Genomic DNA, 20,385 nt, shown 5'->3' with positions numbered 1-20,385 from the left:
AAGATGATAAAATAGTATAAAAAATATTTAAATTGATGTCTGTTTTAATAATTTTTTATTTAAAAATAATTTACAGTAAATCCTAACCTTTCATTTTGAGTATAGTCTTTATAAGTTTAATTTTTTCTACATAAGAGTGATGGTTAAGATTTAACATCTGTAACATGCATTATTAGCATTTCTTATGTCATATGTATTATTAGATTGAACCGATTGTTATCGAATTTTACTTAAGAAGTTTGTTATATATTCAAATTTTTTGAATTTACAAGTTATATAAGTTTAACGCATTTATTATGACGCATTATTCTTTTTATTCCTCAATCAAAATACAAATTGTATCCAAGCGACAATTAAAATAAATTACGATTCTGAAGACACGTTCCAACTTCTCACGAATAGAAGAAAAAATTAAGAGAAAAAGATACAAATTTTCATAAAAAATCACCAGAAAAAAGAGAAGAAACATTATTCAAGTTTTACTGTTCTTCTTCGTCTTTAACCAGCAAAACATTAAAAGATTTCAAGAAGAAATATACTATCTCTCCCATGTTTTGGGTGTATTTCTTAAATCCTTTAGGTGTATTTCTGTAATTCTTTAGATGTATTTCTGTAATCGTTTGGATATATTTTTGTAATCCTTTCTATAACCGTTTGGGTATATTCTGTAATCGTTTGGGTGCATTTCTGAAATTCCATTATTTTCAAAACAATTTCAAAGCTTGATTTCAGAAATTATGAAAATAAAAAAAAAACAAAACAAGAAGGAGATCCAACAAATTTTGCAAAAAATTCGAAAAAAGAAACGCAATCTTTTAAAAAATAGAAGTTATATATTTGCGTGTTAATTGATTTGAATTAATTTAAAAGTCTGTTAAGGAGGCATGTAACATAAACAGCGCATTTAGTGGTTTTCGTTCTCTTCAAACTTATAAAATTTGTAAGCGCAAAACACTTATATGTAGAGATTAATCCTTCACTTAATTTGATCGATTTTCACTTATTTTAACTAGTTTTTATTTATTTTCAAGTTAAAACGGTCTTAAAATTTGATTAGACCAGAGATTCAATTCAATTTTGATCATTATAATCTGAAGACTTGAGTTGGCATACACTAGATTTAGCAAATCCCCACAATATTTCTTAGGTAATGTCAATTAAATGGTACCAAAACATTTATATCACGAACTAAAATAACTAATATTTAAAAACGTTAAGAAACAACAAAAGAATATCATATTTTTTTAAAAAGTGACTAACTCTTTTTTTATAAAAATTTCACTATATATTTTGTCGATCTTTATAATTTTATTAAATTTTTAATTAGATTTATATATTTTTTTAATTGAATTTTATACCATATTAGATTTTGTAATTAAGTATTTTTTTTATCAAAAATAGAAGACTCGAATCCGCAACTTCTTAATTGAGTATGGGGAGACTATGCCATTTAAGTTATAATTCATTGGAATTAACAGAATATTCTATTAAACTATACAAAATATTCAATTAAGTGTTACGCATATTTATTATATTCTCTTAATTTTAATGTTTTTGTCACGACAGAAACTTAATTACAAAATTTGATATAATATAAGAACTCAATTAAAAAAATATAAGAATCTGATTAAAAATTTAATAAATGAATAAATATAAAGACCGATAGAATAATTAAACCTTTAACAAACTACCTGTGGGTCTAATTTAAATTTTTGACTACCAATTTAATACTTTATCCTATTTATAATCTATTATCTATTATCTATTATAATATATAAAAAGAACCCAAAATGAGTCTGCACTTAATGATGGAGCTGACGTGGCATGCTCTGGAGAGTATTTCCCGATTTAATTATTTTAACTCATTCAATACAATTTATTACCATGACTTAATTATATCAGCTAATTGATTTGATTAGATATTTAAATATTAACATAATTTATTATAATATATATTACTTAATTAATTTTACTACATTAATTATAATTTGTTATATTAGTTAATTAATTTATTCGTTTATAAAGTCCGAAATAAAAAGAATAGATTTGTTGTGTATTAATTTCGTGGAACCCATGCGAGTTCAATCTAGTTATTAGCACAAACACGTAAAGTGAATGTGTTTATGAAAAAAAAGAGAGGATTGAAGGCAAGAAAATGCTCACAAAGAATTCCATTTTAGAGGCCTTTTGTGAGAAAATTCTTGAAGAAACGGATCAGAGGAAACATGCATTAAATTCCGGTGTCCAAAGGAATTTATGAAAGAGTCAAAAAAAATAGAGGAAACCTGCACTAAAGTCCGCTGTCAAAAAGAACTTAGTCAAAAAAGATGACGCTGGTTATTGATTGTTATTTATTGTTATTTATTAAGGGTAGATAGTAATTTAAGTAACCTTAAAAACTGGGATGCAATAAGATTTTTCTTGAAACAAATAAAAAAAAAGTAAAAATTTAGGTACGGTCATGTGAAATTGATGGTTAAAAATTGTTAGATGATTTAATTGGTTTGACTAAATTTTTATTTAACAATTTTCTGTTATCAATTTCACATAAAATCGACTGCATTTGAGTTTTCATCATAAAAAAATATTATTTTTAAAAATAAATTATTTTAGTTTTAATTTTTTGAATACATATTTTTAGAATGAATTTGCCGCACCCATATGTGAATTTCTATGACTGTAATTTTATAAAAATTGTCGTATCCCAGCAAACTTCACCGAAAAATACACATACAACAAACATAATTGTTTTAACGTTGACGACAATAACGATCATTACGTCATCTTCAAAAATAAACAGGTAAATAAAAATAAACTATAAATATTTTTTATATTATAAATTAAAAAATAATTATTTCAAGAAAAAAAAACTTATTCTAACGTGCTTCTATGTACACTTTTTAATTTAGATGTGGTAGGAGAACGGTATAAAACGTATATATAAAGTGTATAGGTGTTTTACATAACTGTGGTGTCAGAAGCAAAAATTGGATTGTCAAATTTTTGAGTATAATAATCGTACCATTCGATTTATATTTAACTAAAAAAACTTTGAAGTACACAAATCGGAGTTTACCAAAATTTAAATTTTCTCTTCCAAACTAATTGGACTGTCCGATCAGTAAGCTTAATTTTTTTTACAAAAAAATCGAATGGTCCAATTTCTTCATCCTCAAAAAAAATTATTTCCACATTTTTGTCTAACACCCACATTTTTCACAATAATGCACCGCTACAAGCAAAATAAATAACTTCATGAAATAAATAAATAAATAAATAAATCTTCTATCTATCCATTCATCTATCTATTATTATTATATAAAAACTAGAACGAGACTGGACAATGGGCGGAGAAATAAATTATTTATATTATATAGTATATTTTAATAAATATTATATTAAAAATATGTTAGAGAACATATTATAAATAGATTTTAAATCTATTTATTTTTTAAAAGATATGAGTCATTTATATTAGAGTTATATAAATTACATTTTCATTTTTTTTTTCATTTTTAGTTTTGCATTCATTACTACACTTTGTCTTTTCTTATATTTTTTTGTTTGTAAATAAAGATGTTATATTAAATTTAAGAAATCTTTTACAATTAGTATGAGAGACTAAGAAATGAAGAATAATAAAAATCTTAATATGTATAAGTTATAAAATTTAAATATTTGTAACTGAAATTTTTTATAATTATTATTATGACATTTTTAATGTATGTTTATTGCCTTTAATTAGTATTTGATGTTTCAATTGAATAATAATAAATCAAAGTTTTTTGTTTTAATTTTTTAAAAATATTTTATTTTACTCAATAGTGATTAGTTGATTTTCATCTTTTACCAAATCAAATGATAAAAGATAATACAGAATAATATGAGAATGTAACAATTAAGTTGTAGAAAAAAAGTGTATAAATTATTATTATTATTATGACCGAATGAAATTGAAAAAAGATGGAAGAGAGAATGTCAAAGATAATTCCCTTTTCGAGTCAGAGATAAACTCCAGAAGTACCTCGAGAGTACGTATAAAAAATACATCCCCTAACGGAAATGATTCTTCTTCTTTATAAAACTCTTCTAACTAATTCTCCAGCTCAGCCTTAAAAAATAATTCTCTGTTTTGCACCCTATTTCTCACTTACTAACAAAATCTTTCATCCACTACAATCGGCACCTCAACACCCAGAGGTTGAATCAATTCAGGCTCCGGTTCCTTCAAGATCTCGTGCATTTCTTCCTCTCCAATCAATAAATAACAAGAAGTTTTATATTTATATCCTGATGACCACTTTTCCTCACAATAGTAGTAGAGACCCTTGTCTCTTTTCATCTTAATTTCAGCTGCTGAAATTTCTTAAAAAGGGGGTGTTTTGATATGAAGTTTCTAGTATTAGTGTTTGGCTGTGTGTGGGAGAAAGAAATGGGAATAAGGTTGGATGACTTGTTTGTCGAGAATCGATTTAGGGAGGAATTACTGAGGCTAGTTTGGATAGGTTTGGTATAGTATGACTGATAGATTTCAGATTTGAATTGGCTGCATACTTCTGTTCATATATCTTTATTAATGAAACGGCATGAATATATGATGTCGGTTTAGCTAACAATAATTCGCATTTCAGGTACTCTTGAAGGCCAGCAATGAATAATGACACCACCCAGTCCTCACTGAGTCCAGTAACCTGATTGGTAAGATTTTCAAATTGTCCTTGATATTCTGCTACGGTACTTGTTTACTTCGACTCTTTGAGAGCAGCCTTGGAGTCATAGTACTGGTTCCTTCCAAACCTAACAAGTAATGCATCAAAAAAAGACTCCAAAGTATATGCAATGTTATTATTGACCCCAACGATACCAGGCATAAGCAGTTCCAGACAAATGGAAGAAAATCATTCTCAGTCTCATCTCCTCAGGTACCACAAACTGTTCAAAATACTTTCACTTTAAAAACCTATTCATCTACATTACTATCACCATAAAAAATGGGTAAATCAACTTTTGTACTTCTAGATTGGTAAAATTGTTGTTGATGTCGAGGATGTGAAGAGCCTTCATTACCGACTGGTGTTACTTGCTTCAGTTTTAGTGCTTCCGACAGCATGCTTCGGATTTCTCTGAGTCCTCCAGTCCGTCCATACGCGATGCCGTCATAGAGACGTGACTTACAACCTCCACGTGATTCCGTTGCAGAGCGGCAATTTCTTGCTGCCAGAGTTCATCGTAAGCCATGCTTCCTCTCAGCGAGAGTACCAAATGATAGATTGATTGAAAAAAAAAAAGATGATGTTAACTTTTATATATTATAAATTAATAAGGAAAATATGATTTAAACTCATTATAAAAAAATTGATATTAACTTTTATATATTATAAATTGATTAATTGATTCTTTTGGAGAATGTAAAGTTGTACTCAATATAATGATGTATTCTTGAAAAATATATTCAATAGATTGAGCAGTGCAATGATATAGTAGAAGTAGAACGATCGAAGCTTGATTCACAAATTAAGAGATCAAATTAAAACATTGACATCAAATTATATATTTTTTGTTTTGCTTATTCAGGGTACTCAATCTTATAGATAAAAAATTAATTGGTTGTAGATCTAAATTTAATTTAAAGACCAACTTGATAGATTAATAAATTATTGCATGCACAGTATAAAATTTAAATTTTTAGTATTTATTTAAGTGGACAAACGAGTTGACCACTCGAATAATCTAAGTGTGTTATGGATACCAAATTATTGATGAGAGAAAAGGGTAAATTGTAGATTTTTTTTCTGAAATAAATAACAAAAATATTATTTTAAAAAAAATTATTTTAACTTTAAATATCAGAATATTTTTTTTTAATTTTAGAAAAGTTTGTCGCAGTTCCAATATTAATAGAGTTTGTCTCACCTCGACGAATTTTATATAAATTCTTAAACTTTACAATGATCTATGACAACTAACTATTATTGTTTTCAGGATACATAATATATAAGAATACACGTAAATAAGTCGTTTTTTTGAGAAATAGTATTTTTTTTTGAAGAGGTTTTGAGACTATAATCTTAAAGAAAAGGACTGGTTTGGATGTCATGGATGGTGTGTGAGAAACTGAGAATGTAATTATTTTGTTTTATTCTTTGGAGAATGTAAAGTTGTACTCTCAATATAATGACGTGTTCTTGAAAAATATATTCAATACATTGAGCAGTGCAATGATATAGTAGAAGTAGAACTGTTGAAGCTTGATTCACAAATTGAGAAATCAAATTATAAAACATTGACACCAAATTATATTTTTTTTGTTTCGTTTATAGATAAAATATTGATCCCTCGAAAGGTTAATAAATTGTTGCATGCACAATATAAAATTTAAACTCTTAATATTTATTTAAGTGGACAAATGAGTTAACTACTTCATCAATCTAAATGTGTTATGAACACCAAATTATTGATGAGAAAGAAGGGTAAATTAAAAATTTTCTTTCCAAAATAATTAAAAAAACACTATTTTCAAAAAAATTATTAAACTTTAAATATTAGGATACGTTTTTTTTTTTCAATTTTAAGCAAGTTTGCCGCAATTTTCAAATGAACTCTATAATATTAATAGAGTTTATCCCACCTAGACGAATTTCATATAAATTATGAAGTTCATCGCATTTTCTTGCCAATTTTATTTTGAATTCTTAGAAATAATTGGTTGACTCAAATTTTTAAATGTTACAACGGTGAATGGTAATTATTATTATCGTCTCTATAAACTACATACTACATAATACACAAGAATATACAAAAATAAATCATTTCTTTGAAAAATAATAATTTTTTAATTTATAATATAATTTTTTTATTAAATATAATTTATTCTTGTATATCTATATATTTTTTACCGTATACTTTTATATACTCTTATGTATTTTTTTAATATAATTTTAAAAAGAATTTAGATAAAGTTCATCGGAATGGAACGAATTCTATCAAATTATAGAATTTTGCGGGTGGGTGTGGGGAACACATTCTTAAAAAAATGTATTCGAAAAATTGAAATTAAAATAATTGATTTTTTATTTATTTTAGAAAAAATTCTATTGCATCAGCTTTTATGGTTATTTAAATTACTATCCTACCCTTAACAAATAACCAACGTCATATTTTTTTTGGCTCTTTTCATAAGATGTCTTCCTGACACCAGAATTTAGTGCATGGTTTCCTTTATGAGCATTTTCTTGCCTTCAATCACCTCTTTCTTTCATAAATACATTTACTTTCCGTGTTTGTGCTAGTCTAGATTAAACCCCCCCGCGGATCCACTTCACTCTCACATTTTCTGGTTCAATTCCATTACAACTCTCTCTCTCACTGCATTTCAACACGCCATTTTCCACATTCTTTCGCCACACAACAAATTAAGGTAATCACTTTTCAAGTCTCTTTCCTTACGTGAAGCATGTGATTAGTGCATTTCTCTGTGTGTTTTTCAACTTCCAGTGTTCTCTGTGTGAACCTAGCTAATAGTAGCTCTGGCGATTGAATCATGTTTAATGATATCTTGGTGTTCTTTTAAGTTATGTATTTTTAATTTTTATGTTACTTCGATTTCATGATCCCAAATCCAGAATCTGTATTGGTTGTACATACTCCTCTCTTGAAAATCCACTTCACTCTTTCGTAAGATTGAGCCATTTTCTGCTGAAAGATGTCATGTATACCATAGATCCCTGAATAAGGTGATGATTCTAGATATATAATTATGACCGTAATAATGTGTGTACATATTGAAATTTGCCTAATATTTTGTAATTACTATGCTGTCTTCTTCTTTTCCCCAGTTCCATTCCTTCATTAAGTGTTATTCTGTGCTAAGGATGTTACTTCCATTAACCACTTTCTTTCAATTTTTTTCTGATTCAATTATTGTCTCACGTATTGCTAGAAGGCTGAAGTACCAATAATTCACCAGCTTAAGGGACCCAGCCATCATTCTTTAAGTGCAATAACTCAGTTGAACAGCTATAAGGTAATATTTCATGGTCAAGGGGTTGTGTGCTTGATCTTCTTGTCCCTCTGATTTGTGATTGTGTTATGTGATGAAAAGTAAATTTTGTATGTCTTTCAAGGAACGACTCTTAGTTGAAAATTTTGACATCTTATTTTATAATCATCAATATGGAACAAGTAAACCTTAACATTTATTGCATAATTGCATGCTAATTTTTTCCTTCTTTTTTTTTTAATTGGTTAGAGTCACACAGCACATTATATCATGCTATCTTATTTCCAATAGTTGTGTTGTAATGTGTTTCCTTTCCTTTGGTGTTGGATTATTGCACATTGTACTGTTGCAATCCGGAAATGCAATCCAGTGGGCCTGAATCAGCAAGATCCGTCACAAACCGGGTCCAGTCCTAGTAAAACAAAATAATTACATTCTCAGTTTCTCACACACCATCCATGACATCCAAACCAGTCCGTTTCTTCAAGGTTATAATCTCACAATCTCTTCAACAAGGGATACTTGTAAGAATATTTATTCGTACCTAAGCAGCATCTTTATTTTTTTTTCTTCATTTATTAATTCGAAGTGTTTGACTATGCATGCTAACATTGATTAAGTTCTTTGCAGAAACTCCCAAAGAATTTCAGTAGAAAATATGGTGCTTCTTTACCAAAGCCTGTGTTTCTCAAGCCTCCAAATGGAACTGAATGGAAAGTAGATTGGACTATGCATGATGCTGCTGTTGTGTTTGAAAATGGTTGGAAAGAGTTTGTTACATATTACTCTATAGATCATGGGCATGTGTTGAAGTTTGAATATAATGGAAATTCCAAATTGGGGGTTCAAATTTGTGACAAGAGTGGCCTTGAAATAAAGTATCCTTTCAATGTTAATCAACAAGAAAAGGTTAACATTATTGAGATCAGTGATGAAGAAGTTCAAGCGTTCGATGAAATGCCTCAACGACAAAACAATAGAAGGAAATCACCAAAGTCTCAGCTTAACCAAAGGAATGGTAATCAGTCTCAAGGGACAAGTTTTTTGAAGTCAACATCAACATCCATTGAAAAAGAATTAGATGGTGGTATGCATTTTCATCTTCTATTTTTCGGATGGTCAAATATGCATTCACATAAACATGTTGTTCAATTCTTGTTGGTCTTCCTATTCCATTCAAAGAACTTCCTTCTTCTTTCCAAAACTTGTTCTGCAACGTAATGGTTTGTACTTTCATTTCTTAAAAACAGATGAAGAAGATAAAAGTAAGGATAGCATTTCCATTAAAGGTAAATCAATTTCTTATCTAATATTGAAATCAGGAGAAAGCAAACAGATAATTTAAATATATTAGTAAGAATTGTTGCTTAGAAGTTCATTAGCTGTTTCAAAAGTAAAAAAGAGGATTAATGCTATGTAGATACTTGGTAAAAAAGAATTGTTGCTTAGAATTGTTGCGCCGTACATCACCTAATTGGTAAATTCATATAACTATGTAGATACTTGTATGGACCATAGTGTTTAGATAAATCTGAATTAAAAAATGCTACTGATTGTGTTATTAAGCTATGTGGATTTGTTGGGATGCTACAGATAGAAAGGAAACTCAAACAACTTCAAAGGTTACAAGTCCCCTCGCTGAAACAAGTGGTACTCTGAAGGAAGCTGAGAAATTCACCTCAAAAAATCCGTTTTTCATCATAAATGTAACGAAAAAATTTCTGGACCAAAGCAGACCGGTAAGATGGTGTTAATATCAAGCAATAAAACAGATACTCCCTCTGTTTCAAAATAAGTTGCATTCAATTTTCGATTCATTGAAAAAGTAATGTATTTGGATAAAGGGTTTGTCTAGATATATTAATTTTTCAATGAACAAAAAAGTAAAAAGACACTTATTTTGAAACAGAAGGAGTATATTACTACAGCTGTGAGTTTATTACATGTCATAAGTTGGTTATCTATAAAGAAAATGTAACTTTGATGCAGAATGTACCAATTGACTTTGTCAAAAAGTACCTCAAGCAAAAGCAGTATGCCATGGTAAGGTTTAGAAATAAATTGTGGCCTTTGAAGTTGCTGCCTTATGTAACAAAAAAGGAATCAATCCGGTTGTCCACTGGTTGGAACTTGTTTGCTAAAGCAAGTGAATTGCAAGCTGGAGATGTTTGCATCTTTGAGCTGATCAACATGACAAATTCAGAGTTTGATGTTCACTTCTTTAGATCTCACTCCTAAGCAATCCATTTGGGACTCTGCTAGTGTGTTAGTTTTCTTAACTTTCTGAATAGGTATCACTTTTTTTTTCCAATGTAATCTGCAAAACCTCTGAGGACTTGTATCATCATCATGTAATAATCTTCCTGTTACATGTCATTGGCTGCATTTTTTTACCTTTCATGTTAAAGATTTGATGAATGTGAATATCAGCATTTGAGTCATTCAATTTCAATCACACGCTTTTAAGTGAAGGGTTTAGCAACAATTTATATAGGAACCGGAAAAAGGGAACAAATCTGTTTGAATGAAATTAGCTTTTCCTTATATTTGCTGAACAAACACTGCTAATCAGTAATCTGGGAAGGGATATCAAAAGAAAGGGTAGGGTAGTAATTTCAACAGTTGAAAAGAAGGACGCAATTTTACTATAGTGTCCTTAAAATGTGAGAATCACAGTTACTGTATGAGAATCTAACGTCTAAGATTTAACAAGCTTCACGTCACGAGTGTCCATGTTGTACTTCTGAGTTCTGAGCATCTTTTAACAGTGTCCTTTTTGGTATATCACTTTTATTTACAGAGTTTTTTTTTTTAAATAAAAAACTATATATTTACCATTTTATACAAAAATATTGGCTAGGTGGATGTCAAATTTTTAAATAACTTCTTATGGAATAACCAATCAATAATATATCCAATTTTCAAACTCATTCCAAAAATACAAGTAATGAATAAAACTAAAATGTTTTAGTTATAGGTTTGGAAATATTCGAACTTATATCTAGATAAATTTTTTATAGAAATTAAAATTAAGTTTTTTAAAAATGCATGAAATAAAATTAAGTTTATTTATTCAGATTAGTGAATTAATATGCCTAAACGGATAAACCCTATAAAGACAAACCCTTTTGGTTGCTAAAAGATTATTTGATATATAAGTTTTGGAAATTTATGTTACTTTGTACAACTAAAAATATTATTGGAGAAAAGAAACTATTGTCAAAAGTGGAGTTATTAGAAAAGAAGAACATATAATTATTTTTTTAACTAAAAGGTAATTCGTAATTACACTTACACCCTTAAGTTCACTTTGTTAAAAGTAGGGGGGGAAAAGATATATTTATGTTCGCATGCATTGAAACTAGCGTTGACTACAATGACTGTCGTGGGTTTTGTCGTTTACTGTTGATAAGACTTGAAATGGGTTATATTGGTAATTTCAAATTTGGAATATTCACCAAATCACCATTCAGCATGACTCCACTTTTTCTCCTCAGAAATGAGAACCAAATAAACTAAAATAAAATTGTTTATAAGAGTGAAACAAGAATTTTACAGATATTATTTTTAATATGTTTATAAAAATAGTGATTTGGTTGAATATTAATATTTAAAATTGAATATATAGAGAAGGTATTTAATACGCGATGTTGACAATGTCTAACACATATTTTATGTGTTACTAGGATGATGATACGTGTTTAACATGCACTTTAGATATTGCTAGAATAATGATACGTGTCCAACACATATCTTGTGTATTGTAACACGCAGATTTTTTACTTACAAAATAGACGTGTCGAATATGACCAACTCAGTATATTAATTTGGTATCAACACATTTTATATATTAATAATTAATTTTAGTAGTTAATTTTAATATATAAATAATATTTTTTATAAAATAATATGACATATTAATGCATATTTTTAATATAATTGGTGGAAACTTAAGTACAGTCGACTTCACGTGAAGTTGAGAATTGAGAGGCGTTAGATGATTTGACTGATTTAACTAAATTTTCATTTAATGGCTCTCGACTATTAACTTCACGTGAAGTCAACTACACCTGAATTTTTACCAATATAATTTATGCAAAAATATTATTTTTATATTAAAATTAATTACAAAAATTAATTAGTAAATATATTTTTTATATTAAAATTTAATTTAATAGTTGAATTTGGTGTACCAATATAATGGTTGAATTTAATTATTGGTTTTGACTAATCTAAACAGTGTCCATACTTCACTACAACATTGGTGAGCCTGAAAAGCTTAGGAAAATGAATGAGGAAGATCAAGCCACACCACCACCCATGAATAATTCCAATGCAGTCCTTTTCTTCAAGATCATACTTTCAACAACTCTTGAAGATGGAAAACTTGTAAGCATTCTTAATTAGCTCAGCATCTTCAATTTTCTTTAGGGTTTTCAGTATCTGGAAGAAACTCTTACCAATGAACAGGACAGTTACAAACTCACACAAATGTTTACTATATAGCTACTTTTGTTATTTAAAATCCTAATTGTTGTAAATGGTTTGGGTTGAACATGGTTTTTATGTGCATTAGTAGAAGATTAATATAGAGGGTATTTCTGTTAAAGTTATTAGTACAATTTTGAAGTGTGTTTGATCATTCCACATCATTTATTAGTTCAATTTATATCTTGCATTTGCATGCATTGTTCTGGAAAGTGAAAATACACATTATTTTATCCTTTCCAATACTTTGAACTTGTTTTGATATAGTAGCTAATGACTTAGTTATATTATATCATTGATTAAGTTTTTCAATTTTCTGTTATGAATATTTGCAGAAGATCCCAAACAGTTTCACTAAAAAATATGGTGATGGCCTTTCAAACCCAGTGTTTCTTAAGCCTCCGGATGGAACCGAATGGAAAGTAGAATGGACTAAGCAAGATGATGGGATTTTTCTTGAACATGGTTGGAATGAGTTTGCTATGTATTACTCTCTAGATCATGGGCATTTGCTGTTTTTTGAGTACAAAAACACTTCTCAATTTGAGGTACAAATATGTGAAGTGAGTGGCCTTGAAATAGATTATCCTTTCCATGTCATTCAACAAGAAAATGAAAACATTGAACAGATCAGTCATGAGGCAGATCAAGTGTTCGATGATATGCCTCAAAGCCAAAACAATAGAATGAAATCACCAATGTTTTATCCTCAGCCATCAAACACAACTAGAGAAGTTAGAACAAGCTGCAGTTTGCAAAACTTGCCTCTTATTCACCAAATTAATGGTGATGAGTGTCAAGGAACAAGCTTTGACAAGTCAACATTTGCATCTATTAAGAAAGAATTGGATGGTATGTTTTTCATTTTGTGTATTAATAGGGATCTTTAGCTGTGTTTGGTAAGTGGATCGATAAAGAAAATATAGAGACAGGAGTAGAGACAAGGCAGAAGAGTTATGTTTCTGTCATTGTTCTTTCTGTCCACAAATTTGTTGCAAACATAGAGGACATAATAATCAAGTGGTGAGTTCTATGGTGCGTTTGTTATGGTACCTAAATTGCTTAACTTACCTTTTAAAGTAAAAAAAATGTTTAAAGTAAAAAGTAAATTATGTAAAATTTATTAAATATTATTTGTTTACTCTTTTTAGTAATTTAGGTACAACCTGATAGGCACCGTAGCATTCACCTAATCAAGTTTTCATGACAACAAACCCATGTTCAAATTTTCAGAGGATATAGGTGGTAGCACTCCATGTCCAAGAGTGGAACGGTTAAAGCAAACCTTAAACAAAGCTACAACTTCCAAATCTAAACAAAACCCCTCTTTCATGGTTATCATGAAACCTTCCTATGCTAACAGTTACTCAATGGTGAGCTTTCTTCATTTTTTGCATCTGTTATGATATTTTTTCACATACATTTTTTGGTCCATAGATTTTCTAACTTCCAAAAGAACCACCAGAATATCCCTTCAAAATTCACAGCAAAATATTTGAAGAAGCAAGCAACAGCCATCCTTGAGGTCCATGATGGGGGGAGAACATGGGCTGTTACTTACAGTTTTGGCAAATTCAGTTCTGGATGGAAGAGATTTGCAAAAGACAATAGTTTGAATGTAGGGGACATTTGTGTTTTTGAGCTCACCAATCCCAAAGACCTTTATTTTAAGGTATCCATAACTCGAATTGAAGAAGAGGAACTTCCGCTATCACAAGGTAATTATTCTAGTTGGTATTTCAGTGAAAGAGTCCCAAATTGTTCTGCTTCTGCATTGTAATGGTTGCTTTTTTATTCTTTATGAACAGTTGAAGGAGACAGAGTCAATTGTTTAGAACCAGGGAAAGTCAATTATGTTGAAAGCAAGAGTGACATTATGATTAAAGGTAAATTCAGGACAAATTTATGCTGTGTGGCCAATTGCAAGCAAGATCTTGTTACTCACAAAAATCATAAGTGCTCAATTGTTAAGGGGAAAAAAAGGTTTTGACTCTTTACCATTTGTGCAGTTACACAATCTTGTGGATCAATATTATCTCAATTTTTTCATGTAATCGCTGAGGCCTTTAGCATGGATAGTTTGTGACAAGAATATTCTTTTTCCACTGGGGTTGTGACATTAAAAGTATTTCAACTATTTCCATAATTATTGTCAAAACTTCTTTACAAAAAACAATAGTGTAATTAGTTGCTACTGAGTGCATTCTAAAATTATGTGGATTTGTTTGCATGCTGCAGTCAAAAAGGAAACTCAAGAAACTTCAATGGCGACTCCTCCTGGCTTTGAGCCAAATGAAGAAGCCCTGAAAGAAGCTAAGAAATTCACCTCAGAAAATCCATTTTTCATGATCATTATAAAGCCGAGCTTTCTGAGGCAACGCAGACCGGTAAGTTTAACATAATTAATGATAAAAAATAAAAAATAAAAAATAAAAAATAAACAAGAAGATAAAGGATTCAAACTGAATAAAAAAAATACATTAAAATTGAAAATAAAAATAAAAATAAAAATGATAGATTGAAATTGAATACAAAGAGAATCAATTTAGGGACTTCTCAACCTAACTTGTCAATGTCGTAGTTTGGGAATTGAATCGAAGAACGAAGAGACTCCAGGGACTCCTCCAATAGCTAAGGAAGTATTTATAACCTCTTATTAAGTTAAAACAAAGAAACCTCTAAAGCCCATAAGCATAAGGCACAATCTAGTAATTAAATAAACAAAATCAAAATATATTAAATTAAATTAAAACATTCCAAAAATATAAATTAATATCTTTTGAATAAGACTTGAACTCTTCATATCACGAACATTTGAACCACGTATCAATTAAGCAACAAATCAGATACATTATTTATCTCTTAATAATTCTTATGACTCGAGCTTCTCATTAAAGTGCTAGGCTATAATCTCACGGTTATACATATAACTTGATGCAGAGTATACCAGCTTTCTTCATCAGAAATTACCTCAAAAAGACTCATATTGTGACATTCAAGTTTGGAGAGACACGGTGGCGTATAAAGTTGCTGCGTTACACAAGATACAGAAGTCCAATCACATTATCGAATGGTTGGAGCCTATTTTGTAGAGGAAGTAGATTGAAAGCAGGAGATGTTTGCATCTTTGAGCTAATCAACAAAGAAGACGCAGCGTTTGATGTTCACTTGTTTAGGTGCCACTCTTAGGCAACCTATTTGGAACACTCTCAATAATCTTGTGAATCTGAAACTACTTTGCACTGCAGTTAGTAAAACTTGAACTCTTAGTGTAATATATTAATGTCTAGAGTGAATTTGACATGTCATGCTACTATGATTTCTAATCGGCTCGAATGAGTTGTTTGAAGATTTCAGTGTAAGCGTTGAAAACAAGACGATCTTTGGCTGCAGTTCTATGCAATTTATTGTACTTGCAAAAATACCTCAAATCTTCTAAAGTGCAGAACCCTATGAACTGACCCAACCAAAGAAACAACCAATTAATGGAGTGTTCCTTCCAGCTTCCAGTAACAGGCTTCACACATTTTTCTTGGCCGCAGAATTTGCATGCAATCGGATTCGGGTTCATCCACTCTTTTGGACATCTATTATGCAAGGAATCTCTATGATCCTTCAAGAACTTTCGATGCTCTGCAGCCTTTTGTTTTAAATCAAACTCCATTTCGAATTTTTTGTGACAGCTTCCACATTGAACGTCTCCGTTGATTGTTAAGATCTTGTTTTGGTTGAGATATTGGAGTGTGTGGATTTTTGCCGGACGATCAGTGGCCCATGGAAAGGGAGGAGGGATGACTATGTTGAGGTCGTCGACGACGGCCGGTGCCGGTGGTGGTTGTGGTGGCGATGAAAACTCTGGAACTTGTGAATGATTGGAAGAAGATGAAGGTTCGGTAGGAAAGAGAGAGAGTGTCTGCAATTCTCTGATTTCTTGATGTTGAGGCTCTGGATTGGGAGGAGTAACCGCCGTAAGCTTTGGTTTCACGTTGCGGCGGCGGTGGTGGTTGGTGGAGGCTGATGAAGGTTGATCTTTTCTCTTGTTATCCTTGTTCTCCATTGTTTTGGAATTCTTTGATTGTTCTTGAGTTTTCTATGAATTTTTTTATGGTGCTGAGTTTGGTGAAAACTCAGGTGCAGACTTTAGGTGAAATTGATAGTTGAGATAAACGTGTCTAATTTAAAGTACTTGATTTAAATTTGAACTTAAAATTTGAATTCTAGAACCGTTTGTAACAACTTTTTAAATTTCAATTTGAAAAGATAAAATGAATGGAATAAAATTAGTTATATTTAGTTATATATGTTATTATTTATACAAATCAAGTCATAGTAATAAATAATACATTAACTAGATAAATTAGATTTATAAGTCATGCCTTAACAATTAAGTTGGTGTATCTTTTGCAAACATAATTTTGTTAGGATGATTATTTAGACCAATTTTATGGTAACCGTAAATTGGTATCTAATTATTTAAAGTTTAAGTCAAGTCTACAAAGATAAAAATAGTCAAATAAGTTAATTAATTTGAATTGATTTATCCGTTAGTTCACTTTAAATAAATATCAAGAATTTGAATTCAAATTTAATGATATTAGATAATTTTATGATGACAACAAATTTTGTGTCTAATTATTATTTAAATATAAATATTAATAGATAAGACTTACTTTTTTTATAAAAATTAAAACATTTGTATTTTACAAACATCATAAAACACATCAATACATCATCTCCTAACATTATTATGTCAATTGAGTTTGGGCTTTGGTAAAGAATAATAAAGATAGAAATTAAGATATCGTGGAATAACTACTCAATATATCATCTGCATGCATATTTGGTGCATGTATAGTACTAAGTGTATATATATTTGTAAAGAGTAAAAAACATATTTTTAGCACTCATATTATTTTAAAAAAATATAATAAATAAAAAATATAATTCTAATTTTTAATTTAAAAATTATTTTGAAAAATTCCTATGTAATGTATCTTTTAAAAAACAAATTCTATGTAATATTTCACAATGTCAATTTTGAAAAATAACAAGGTGTAGCAACCAATTTATATTTAAACTAATCTAATTTAAAAAAATAATGGATAATTTTATTAACCAAATCAATAAATTTATTTGTAAAACCGCGTAAATAATACCTTTTTTCTTATATAAAATTTTTAGAATTAATGTAAGAAGTATAAATATATTTTTGGCTTTTTATTAATCCTTTATATATATTTAGTTAAAATCTATTAATTATGTAAATTTTCTATTAAGTATACAAAGATAAATACCATTTAAAAAAAATAATGAATTTATCTATACTATAGTGTCATTCACAAAATATTCAAAATTCTAAAAATTGGTTTATAGTTAAATTCAAAACACATTAAATCAAAAACAAAAAAATTAAGTTCAACATGTCTCATTATTTATATAATTACGTAAATCTGTAACTTAAAAATCTATATTTTAAGTGATGGCTTGATCTATCTAATAATAGAAAACTTGTTTGTGTACCATGGCCTGTGATATCTGGTTTGACTAATGTGCAATACCTTAATCTCCAAGGAACATCTATAACAGGACACATTGTGCAAGGGGTGATAAGTAAGTTGGAATATTGATGTGAGTTATTGCCCGAAATTAGAGAGATTGTGTTGTTTGTCTGGTCCCTGTTTCTTCTGCCAACATCTTCAAAACCTTCAAATCTTTGGTTCTATATGACTTGGAAAGACTATACACCATATGGAGGGAAGATGATGAATTCATAGGCTTGCCCAACTTGACTGAATTGAAGATCCAACATTGCAACAGGATGGAAAGGTTAATGAGAGCTACATCTCTTGCAAAACTCCCAAAACTAGAGAGAATACAAGTTGATTATTGTAAGTCAATCAAAGAGATATTTGCAATGGGGACTGCCACAATAATTACTCTACCCAACTCATTTAGGCATTGTTGTAAAAACCGGACCGAATCGGCTGGTTCGACCAAAAAATTAGTGGACCAAATCTTAAACCGATCCGATCTGCTAATTAGACCGCACAAAGATGAGAACCGGTATGAATCGGTCAAATTCGTAGTGAATCGGTAAAAATCGGTAAACCGATCCAACCGAATTACTGGTGATTAAAATTTTGCAAAATGAATAAAGTGAGGTTCGAACCCTGTCCTCACTAAAAAAGAAACATATCACAACCACCATGCTATCATAATTCTAATTATAATGTTTACAAATTATTATATATATTTAATATAAAAACAAAATAAAATATTTATGATAGAGTAAAATTAATAAAATACTTATTATTTCTGTTTCATATTATTTTAGAATAGTTGAATATTCTTAAAATGTTAGTAAAAATATGTATTTTAAATTTTAACTTTAAATTTTTTATTATTTTTTATTTTTTATTTACATAGGACCGAATTAATCGATTCAATCAATGACCCACTGATTGAACTAATAATCCAATAACTCAATAATTTAATCGGTTCGATGACCAATTCAGTTCTGACAGAAGAGTTGTGTTTGTGGGGACTGCCACAATTGGTGTGTGTGTGTGACACGGGCAGCATTATAGTCTCTAACTACCCTCCAGAAGTTACGGTTTTCTTGTATCCAGAACTAAGAAGTCCCATCTTTGATACAAGCCATCTAGGATAGGATACTTATGCATTCAATGTTTATTGTCAATTAGTGCCATCAACACTACTAATGTTTAAAATATTTTTTATCATTTTTTTCTTAAATTTAAAATTATTGTTATCTTTTAAACATAATAAATAAAGAATTTATTATAATATTGAGATTGTATATATAAAAGATAATACTAAATTATTTATCATATATAAATATATATGATATTTAATTTATTTTTAATGTATGGACACAGATAAGAATTATGGAAATACATTAATCTTAATTCTTTGTATGACATGAAAATATGGTATATGTTTTTTTAGTGTCTAATAAAAGAATTGACACATGCAGCTTCTTTCTATTGGTTTTCTTTGGAAAACAAAACATTTCTATTTTATGTTTGCATAGAGTACTTCGATAAAACATGTTAACTTACCACAAAAGTAAAGCATATTTTTAATAAAATTATCTCTCTTAATAAATACTATTTATTTTTACAATCATGCTATACGTATTAAAATTAACTACTAATGTAGAATATATATTAAAGTACAAAATATATATAAAAATAAATTAAATTATATATATAATTTATAGAAATACATAATAATTAATTTTAATGTGTAAATAATATTTTTATTATTTTTATGCTAGTTCTATATATAGCGTGTAATATTTATCACTCGATAGAAGTTCTTATTTAATATATTTGTTACTCTCATGTTGAATGTTATATTTATAAGCTTTTCTCAATTCTATCAATCACTACTCATATGTTCTTAAACATAAGTATTGAAATATCTTTCTATCTATTATCTAAGATGGTGAATAAGTAAAAGCTTCAAGATTATGAATATATGCGATGCTTTCGTACCAATCATTACCCTTTTGCTAAGGAATTTGGAAAAAACTAGTTCAAATGATTATATAGGTTATAGAATTTTTATTATCACCTCTCTTGATGTAAAGCTTATTTTCCTTTCCTACCCATTCATTCCTCAATGTTCATCAATTATCTTGTCAATGTGTGCTCAACTACCATAATAAGGTTGTTAAAATCATTTCCTCAAAGGTATCACAGCTAATTTCCTATTTTCAACATAGCATGTTCTTTGAATGTTGTATGTCACCTTCAATGCGTGTTCATATTTCATTGCCTAGTTTATGATCTTATTCTTATTTCTTACAAACATAAAAAAACATATTCCAAAACGAAATTAATCATGCGTTTGTTTTTTCTTTTTTTTTTTTT

At 29.0% G+C, this 20,385-nt stretch overlaps 3 protein-coding genes and 1 long non-coding RNA gene across 8 annotated transcripts; 3 read left to right on the top strand and 1 right to left on the bottom strand.

The window, feature by feature from the left end:
* The first annotated feature begins 4,056 nt into the window (after nt 1-4,056).
* LOC127743169 (uncharacterized) lies at nt 4,057-5,340 on the top strand. Its single transcript, XR_008004509.1, has 3 exons — nt 4,057-4,698; nt 4,868-4,922; nt 5,020-5,340. It is a non-coding gene; the product is annotated as an uncharacterized LOC127743169 (long non-coding RNA).
* Nucleotides 5,341-7,202: 1,862 nt separating this feature from the next.
* LOC107471968 (B3 domain-containing transcription factor VRN1) lies at nt 7,203-10,442 on the top strand. Of its 5 annotated transcripts, none has more exons than XM_052255852.1 (7): nt 7,203-7,417; nt 7,940-8,023; nt 8,370-8,487; nt 8,630-9,086; nt 9,250-9,288; nt 9,593-9,738; nt 9,989-10,442. In XM_052255852.1, the coding sequence occupies exons 3-7, from the start codon at nt 8,458-8,460 to the stop codon at nt 10,235-10,237; spliced, it is 921 nt and encodes a 306-aa protein (XP_052111812.1). In that variant the 5' UTR covers nt 7,203-7,417; nt 7,940-8,023; nt 8,370-8,457; the 3' UTR covers nt 10,238-10,442. The 5 variants fall into 5 exon arrangements, with proteins under 5 accessions (XP_052111812.1, XP_052111811.1, XP_020988169.1 ...); XM_052255851.1 differs by having other exon boundaries at nt 7,943-8,023; nt 8,370-8,523; nt 9,989-10,439; XM_021132510.2 differs by having other exon boundaries at nt 8,370-8,523; nt 9,989-10,439.
* A 1,797-nt stretch (nt 10,443-12,239) lies between these two features.
* On the top strand, nt 12,240-15,874 carry LOC107471690 (B3 domain-containing transcription factor VRN1). The gene is made up of 7 exons (XM_021132509.2): nt 12,240-12,388; nt 12,823-13,339; nt 13,721-13,860; nt 13,953-14,205; nt 14,296-14,373; nt 14,726-14,874; nt 15,428-15,874. The coding sequence occupies exons 1-7, from the start codon at nt 12,287-12,289 to the stop codon at nt 15,674-15,676; spliced, it is 1,488 nt and encodes a 495-aa protein (XP_020988168.1). The 5' UTR covers nt 12,240-12,286; the 3' UTR covers nt 15,677-15,874.
* On the bottom strand, nt 15,810-16,585 carry LOC107471967 (uncharacterized). The gene has a single exon (XM_016091527.3). The coding sequence runs from the start codon at nt 16,542-16,544 to the stop codon at nt 15,810-15,812; it is 735 nt and encodes a 244-aa protein (XP_015947013.1). The 5' UTR covers nt 16,545-16,585.
* Between the last annotated feature and the right edge of the window lie 3,800 nt (nt 16,586-20,385).

This window comes from Arachis duranensis, chromosome 10 (genome assembly GCF_000817695.3).
Source record: "Arachis duranensis cultivar V14167 chromosome 10, aradu.V14167.gnm2.J7QH, whole genome shotgun sequence".
In the NCBI taxonomy this organism is placed as follows: domain Eukaryota; kingdom Viridiplantae; phylum Streptophyta; class Magnoliopsida; order Fabales; family Fabaceae; genus Arachis; species Arachis duranensis.
This window is presented reverse-complemented; position numbering and strand designations above follow the sequence as displayed.